The sequence below is a fragment of the Triticum urartu genome, chromosome 6A (genome assembly GCF_056163025.1).
Source record: "Triticum urartu cultivar PI428250 chromosome 6A, HENAU_Tu73, whole genome shotgun sequence".
NCBI lineage: Eukaryota > Viridiplantae > Streptophyta > Magnoliopsida > Poales > Poaceae > Triticum > Triticum urartu.
The window spans coordinates 403,620,914-403,629,109 of record NC_141878.1 but is presented as its reverse complement, the minus strand read 5'-3'; the positions used below and the strand labels follow the sequence as shown (position 1 = coordinate 403,629,109).

The 8,196-nt window shown below is 41.2% G+C and overlaps 1 protein-coding gene across 1 annotated transcript; it reads right to left on the bottom strand.

The window, feature by feature from the left end:
- Positions 1–634: 634 nt before the first annotated feature.
- LOC147965415 (uncharacterized) lies at positions 635–4,059 on the bottom strand. Its single transcript, XM_087526787.1, has 6 exons — positions 3,220–4,059; positions 1,582–3,113; positions 1,401–1,493; positions 1,259–1,327; positions 1,111–1,179; positions 635–1,014 (listed from the first exon to the last, which is right to left on the bottom strand). Exons 2-6 carry the CDS (start codon positions 2,160–2,162, stop codon positions 834–836), a joined length of 993 nt encoding a protein of 330 aa, XP_087382913.1. The 5' UTR covers positions 2,163–3,113; positions 3,220–4,059; the 3' UTR covers positions 635–833.
- Positions 4,060–8,196: the final 4,137 nt, after the last annotated feature.

Sequence of the window (8,196 nt, the reverse complement as noted above, 5' to 3'; positions counted from 1 at the left end):
GTTGTAAGATGGAGGAAAATAGTTCTGTTAGTGAGCACATACTCAAAATGTCTGGGTTGCATAACCGCTTGACTCAGCTAGGAGTTAATCTCCCAGATGACGCGGTCATTGACAGAATCCTTCAGTTGCTTCCACCGAGCTACAAGAGCTTTGTGATGAACTTCAATATGCAGGGGATGGAAAAGACCATTCCTGAGGTATATTCAAGAGAGAATTCCTTATTTGGACCTTCCTTAAAATTTGGTTCCCTTTCTGACCCTACTAAAAAAAATCTTCCTATTCTAACACTCAAACTTCAGTTTGTTCCCTATATGACATTTCCATCAGTTTTGGCCACTAACACCGTTAAATCCGACATGAAAAGTCCATTTTACCCTTGGTGTAGTTTGTGACCAAAATTGTGAACTGGAAGTCAAAAGCAATGGTGATGTGATCTGTTTTGTCTTGAATACACTACCAAATGAAACTGAATATTCTATTTAGCACATATTTAATTTTAATTGGATAATTGGACAGAACCACCCTTGTATTTTGATGATATATCCCCTGTACAGTTCATATATGCACAAATTATAATATACTTGGAGCAGATTCACATGTATGCAAACTAAAATTTCATACAAACTTGGTCCAGGTTCACACATGTCAAATACAACACATAAAGTTCCCAACAGTCTAGGTTCACATAAAGTTTCCAATAGTCCAGGTCCAGGTCCTCTACACACATTCAGGTTCACATAGCATGTACAAAAGCCCAGGTTCACATATATATCACATAAACACCTCAAAAGTTTCCAAAATGAACCATGATATGGAAAGTGATCCAATGAGAATCACAAGCTAACTCTCCTTTTGCTTCGTGTGCTCATTGCAGGGCTGGCAGGATTAATTTTTTTGCTTCGTGTGCCCATTGCAGGGCTGTCATGTGGCACCATAGGAAGGTGTGGCAACTTATCAGCAACCTCTTTGCTTGTTCTTTTGACATGTACCTTCACATCAACAGATGTTCTTGATCTACACATACACATTCATGGCAGCACATCATACATCACATATAGTAGCCCAGATTAACAATGGAACAATGCATAGTGAGAAACAACCATAGATTACCTTTTTGCTACACCGGATCCAGATTTACTCCATTTCCCTTTTTCCTTAGTTGTTTTCACCAACATTTGGCTATAGTGAGAAGAATGCAATTAGAATACAAAACCAAGCTTTCATCTATTCTACTACAAAATTCAGAACTAGTTCTTACCTTTTTGATGCTCCAGTAATTGAGTTATCATGTTTTCTCTTTTTCGTAGTTGTAGGTTCCAAGCTTTGGCTATGGTGAGAAGTTACTTAGAATTCAAACACATATTTCATTTAATTATGAGCATGAGTGTAAAGTGGCTAACCTTGGCAGAAAGCACATAGAGGCTGCTGGAGCATCATCCTCATAAGGCACAATTGATGCTTTGGTGGTCTTTGCCCTCTTCTTTGGTGGTCCTCTACATGAGCAACAACAAAGTAGTTAACATGTATGGCTGCTTACAAAATAAATGCAAGTGAAGCAAGTTACACAATTAAATTGATTACCTCATAGCTAAAATAGCAGCAATGTCATCTGGGTTACCCTTCTTGCATTTATGCCAATGATGCCCATAGTCCTTACAAATAGGGCATAAGTGTTGGCCGCTTTTTCTTTTCTTCTCACCACAGCCTTTATACCTCTCATTTTTATGCCTACCCGCCGTGGATTTAAGTAGTGGTGGATACATGAAGAATCCATGGTTAGATTTAGGCCATTGGTTCTTGTCAACCATGGCAGGAATTAGTTGGTCATAGGCTGCTCTAAATTTGTCAATGGAGTAATACAAGTCCACATAATTCTGTATGTGTGCATTGATAAGAGATGTGATAAATGCTAGACCATGTTTACAAGGAAGGCCAGAAACTTGCCATTGTCTACAAGAACATGTCCTATCAAGCAAGTTGACCACAAACCTAAAGCCGCTGCCTCCCAATGCTGTCACTTCAGCAACTTCTTCTGAGCTTTCTACCACCTCCAAGTTTAATTCTCTAGTCTTTGCATTCAACTTCTTAATTATGTGGGGAAGAATCAACCCAACCAACTTCCTTGCTACTTTCCTCCTTCGGTTCCACATGATCATAATCATCTGCCTAACCTTATCAAAGAAGTCGTCCAAGTTCAAGGACTTGTGGTGCTTAATCCAATTATTGAAGCACTCAGCCAAGTTGTTTGTAACATAATCCACCTTGGAAATTGTTGAGAACTGACTCCTAGATCACAACCTAGTGTGCCACCTCCTAAGATATGCAGTTGCTGCTGGCTTTGCTATGTCCATTGCAACCCAATTTTTTTCAAATATATATGGGTTCCATGAGTAAGCAGCAACCCAAAGGTGGTCATCAAACACCTTTCCATGAAACTTCTTCTTGAAGTTGGACACCAAGTGAAACATACATTCCCTATGTTCAGCCTCTGGAAACACTTCTTTTACACCTGTCATCACTGGTTGCCCAGCATCGGTGCATATGGTTAAACCCCTTGGGGATCCTACGGCTTGTCTAACCATTTGCATGAACCAGGTCCAATTCTCATTAGTTTCAGAATCAAAAACACCCATACAAACTGGATACATCCAACTACTAGCCAGCTGCCCCTTGAACCTGCCTGTCAAGAAGGTGCTATCTACTGCCAAGTATGGCCTACAACCATTAAGGAACCTGTCGATGCAAGGCTTGAAAGCGACACAAATTCTTTTAAATATGATTTTATCTTTTATTATGTAATGATCAATGATCACTATGCTACCAGGGCAAAAACTTTCAATTTGTGCCTTGAAACTATACAGATTATCAAAGCTTGTATCCCAATCACCATATAGTTCCTTCAAGGCTAGCAGCTTACCCATATAGACTCTCTTAGAGTTGATGTCAATTCCATGATGCTCTTTAAGCTTCTTTCGCAATGCCTTTGGTCCTAGAGTTGCATCCTCAATTAGCCAGTCCTTCACGTGCTCACATATCCACTGCTTGTTTGCATTCTTCAACTTCTTTTTTCTTTTTGTACTAGAGCAATCATGACCAGAAGGGTTCTTTCTCACCTACAAAAGATGAACATAGAAAATTAGTACTAGAGTAAAGATCTTGACCACAAATTAAGCACACATGAGTAAAGATCATGACCACAAATTAGTACTAGAAAATTACCATTACTGTGCACTCATCTTCCATTGTAGAAGCATATATCCTCCATGGACACTTATCTTCATCCCTTCTTAAACAATAAGCTCTGAACCTATGTGGTGCACTCTTTTCGGTGTCAAACTCAAATTCATGTTTGATTGCATGCTGAGAAAGCGCCAATTTAAACTCTGCCATATTGGGATATTTTCTTCCTTCGTTCATTGGAGGATCTAATTTATTATATTCAAAGTGTGGTGCATTATCTGCCTCGTGATATTCCTCATCTTCCTCTACTTCAACCTCTAAAATGCTCTCATCCTCGCTCTCAGCCTCGCTCTCATGATCAGGAACATAGTCTTTGTCCTTTTCTTTATTGGAACAAGGAGCCATGATAAGAGGTACAGGTTCATCCTCTAAATAAATATTTTCCTCATCAACACCAACATGCTCCTTCTCAGGTACTGGGTTGCGAAGATAATCATCATTATCTTGTTCTATGTTGTTAGGTTGGCTATGCACATCACTATGCCACTCTGTGATAGGCTCATATGGTTCCGATGGATCACAATATGCAACAAACATGTGCACAACCTTTGTCTTAGAGTGTTTATCAAACATCAACACTAATTCTTGGTCAGATGTTACTTCAAGGTAGATTTTAAGAAAATCATCATAGTACTGAACATGTGCAACTTCCAAATAACGAGGCGAGTACTGCTCTATGATTGATTCAACCAAGTCCTTATAATTTGTTAAGTCGGAATCAATAACCTTATCAAAACAGAAGCATTTGATATCCTTTCTAGCCTTTTTTGGGTTGCCAAGCAAATTGATTTTCAGCACATAAGTTGAATTTCTATCCATCCTGTAAAAACCAAATAAACTTAATCATGAGTACTTTCTACTCCTTGGGGATCCTCGGTCTTCCTTATACAGTAGCATGTGTAAACAACCCATGTGCAAAAGACCAATTGTGTATGAACATATTTGCTTTTTATTTTAACACATTATAACTAATCTGTTGCAGATTTGACAGCAAATATCCATCTCTAAATGAAACTCCTAAGTAATCTGTTGCATCTTGACAAATCTAGAAGAGAGGTGCAGCAAATATGTTGCATTTGGGATCCATCTCTAAGTAATCTTCAAGGCCATCTCTAAGTAATCTGTCAAATTTAAAGAAGAGATGACTCACCCATCTAGACAAGCAGATGTAGCCGCATCCTTCGGTGGTACTTGGCCTCGCTCGGGTGCTGCCCCTTGACCGCGCAAGGCTGAGACCGCCGCACGACCGGCCTCCCCACCATGGCCGCCCTCCGCCTCCCCACCATGTCCGCCTTGCCCGTCCTCCGCAGGTTGGCCGCCCCCCGCCTCTCCACCATGGCCGCCTCGCCCGTCCTCCACGGGTTGGCCGCCCCCCGCCTCCCCACCATGGCCGCCTCGCCCATGGCCCTCCTCCATCGCACCCACCCCGCCATCGTCGGCCTCGCCCTCCTCCATGCCGCTCTCCCAGCCTCGCGCCGCCGCTGGGTGTGTCGCGCCGCTAGGTTTAGGTCTTAGGAGGAGAAGGGGGAATCGGGGGGGGGGGGGGAGAAGAGCGGATCCGGGGCAGAAGGGGAGAGATCGGGACGGTTCGGTTTTTCCTTTTTCTTTTTTTAGCGTGATATAAAGCAAGGGTAAATACGACTTTTCCTGTCAAAGTTGACGGTGTTAACAACAAAGAATGACGGAAGTGTCATAGAAGGAAGAAAATAAAGTTATGGTGTCAAAAAAGGAAAAAATAGTTTTTTAGGACCAAAAAGGGAACCAAAATTTAAGAAAGGGCCAAATAAGGAATTCTCTCTATATTCAATGCTGAAATCAGCGGAGGTGGAAATCAAAAAGGAACATCAAGTGTTGATGGTGAATAAAACCACTAAGTTCAAGAAAGGCAAGGGTAAAAAGAACTTTAAGAAGGACGACAAGGGAGTTGCCGCGCCAGGTAAGGAAGCTGCCGGGAAGAAGTCAAAGAATGGACCCAAGCCTGAGACTGAGTGTTTTTATTGCAAGGGAAGGTGTTACTGGAAGCGGAACTGCCCCAAATACTTAGCGGATAAGAAGGCCGGCAACACTAAAGGTATATGTGATATACATGTAATTGATGTGTACCTTACCAGTACTCATAGTAGCTCCTGGGTATTTGATACTGGTGAGGTTGCTCACATTTGTAACTCAAACCAGGAGTTGCGGAATAAGTGGAGACTGGCGAAGGACGAGGTGACGATGAGCATCGGGAATGGTTCCAAGGTCGATGTGATCGCCGTCGGCACGCTACCTTTACATTTACCTACGGGATTAGTTTTAAACCTCAATAATTGTTATTTAGTGCCAGCTTTGAGCATGAACATTGTATCAGGATCTCGTTTAATTCGAGATGGCTACTCATTTAAATCCGAGAATAATGGTTGTTCTATTTATATGAGAGATATGTTATGTTTTATGGTCATGCCCCGCTGGTGAATGGTTTATTCTTAATGAATCTCGAGCGTAATGTTACACATATTCATAGTGTGAATACCAAAAGATGTAAGGTTGATAATGATAGTCCCACATACTTGTGGCACTGCCGCCTTGGTCTCATAGGTGTCAAACACATTAAGAAGCTCCATGCAGATGGACTTTTGGAGTCTCTTGATTACGAATCATTTGACACGTGCGAACCATGCCTCATGGGTAAAATGACCAAGACTCCGTTCTCAGGAACAATGGAGCGAGCAACCAACTTATTGGAAATCATACATACTGATGTGTGCGGTCCAATGAGTGTTGAGGCTCGCGGTGGCTATCGTTATGTTCTCACCCTCGCTGATGACTTGAGTAGATATGGGTATGTCTACTTAATGAAACACAAGTCTGAGACCTTTGAAAAGTTCAAGGAATTTCAGAGTGAGGTTGAGAATCAACGTGACAGAAAAATCAAGTTCTTGCGATCAGATCGTGGGGGAGAATACTTGAGTCACGAATTTGGCACACACTTAAGGAAATGTGGAATAGTTTCACAACTCACGCCGCCTGGAACACCTCAGCGTAATGGTGTGTTCGAACGTCGTAATCGCACTCTATTAGATATGGTGCGATCTATGATGTTTCTTACCGATCTACCACTGTCATTTTGGGGCTATGCTTTAGAGACTGCCGCATTCACTTTAAATAGGGCTCCGTCGAAATCCGTTGAGACGACACCGTATGAATTATGGTTTGGGAAGAAACCTAAGCCATCGTTTCTAAAAGTTTGGGGATGCGATGCTTATGTCAATAAACTTCAACCTGAAAAGCTCGAACCCAAGTCAAAAAAATGCGTCTTCATAGGATACCCTAAAGTATGGACAAGGAAGGTATAATTCAGGAGCTCAGCAGAAGCCTCGCCTAACCCCGAACTCGGGAGGACTTGTTCATAACCATGGAGGCCACACCCACAATGGAGGAAGTAACCATAATCATACTGGCCCATGGAATGGGAATGGGAATGGAGCAAGCTGAAGGAAATATGCCCTAGAGGCAATAATAAAGTTATTATTTATTTCCTTATATCATGATAAATGTTTATTATTCATGCTAGAATTGTATTAACCGGAAACATAATACATGTGTGAATACATAGACAAACAGTATGGTACTAGTATGCCTCTACTCAATTAATGCATAAAAATGTCCAAAGGAACCCCAAAAAATCACAAAAATTGACACAACACTCCTGTTGTTCTATGTTGACACGATAATTTGTTTGAAAGCAATAAGAGGCAATGTATATCGTTTCGTCCCCAAAGGTGGGACGTTCCCAACCGAAACCATCATGCTTGTTGTGAGAAGCTCTGGTTTGTGAGAAGCATATACTCAAACCAGCCCCAAATGGGACAAAATTTTTACCACGGCATGTTCATGCCGCTCCATGATAGCATGCCAAGTTTCCTTAATTTCATACGAGTTTTGTATTTACGAGAATTTAAAAATAAAGTATCTCAACCTTTTGCCGGCAATCAACGGTGCCCTGGTGTTTGAAATTCATTCCCATTTCTTGCATGGGACCTAAGCATGCACCCAAGGACACAGATTTGATTTTTCAACCAATTTATATGCACTCGAGCATGTGTATGTAGTTCAAATTTGAATTATGCACATAAATGCATCGAAAACTCAGTAAATGCATAAAAATGTCCAAACGAACCCCGAAAAATCACAAAAATTGACACAACACTCCTGTTGTTCTATGTTGACATGAGAAATTTCTTAAAAGCAATAAGAGGCAATGGATATCTTTTCATCCCCAAAGGTGAGACGTTCCCTACCGGAACCATCATGCTTGTTGTGAGAAGCTCTGGTTTGTGAGAAGCACATACCCAAACCTACCCCAAATGAGACAAAAATTTTACCACGACATGTTGGTGCCGCTCAAAGATAGCATGCCAAGGTTCATGAATTTCAGATAAGTTTTGGATTTAGTAGAATTTAAAAACCAGGTATCTCAATGTTTGCGGTCGAGTGACGGTGGCAGGGTGCTTGACGTTCATTCCCATTTCTTGCATGGGACCTAAGCATGCAACCAAGAACACCTATTTGAATTTTCCACCAATTTATATGCATTAGAGCATGTGCATGTAGTTCAAATTTGAATTATGCACATAAATGCATTGAAAACTCAATTAATGCATAAAAATGTCCAAACGAACCCCAAAAAATCCAAAAAATTAACACAATACTCCTGTTGTTCTATGTTGACACTAGGAAAAAAAATTGTAATCTAGAAGAGGCAATGGGTAAAATGACCAAGACTCTGTTCTCAGGAACAATGGAGCGAGAAACCAACTTATTGGAAATCATACATACTGATGTGTGCGGTCCAATGAGTGTTGAGGCTCGCGGTGGCTATCGTTATGTTCTCACCCTCACTGATGACTTGAGTAGATATGGGTATGTCTACTTAATGAAACACAAGTCCGAGACCTTTGAAAAGTTCAAGGAATT

Coding starts and splice junctions, on each gene's coding strand:
- LOC147965415 (XM_087526787.1), bottom strand. CDS start 2,162: ATGATTATGATCATGTGGAACCGAAGGAGGAAAGTAGCAAGGAAGTTG. Junction 1,328..1,400: donor TCTATGTGCTTTCTGCCAAG/GTTAGCCACTTT, acceptor TTCTCACCATAG/CCAAAGCTTGGAACCTACAA. Junction 1,015..1,110: donor GGATCCGGTGTAGCAAAAAG/GTAATCTATGGT, acceptor GTGTATGTGTAG/ATCAAGAACATCTGTTGATG.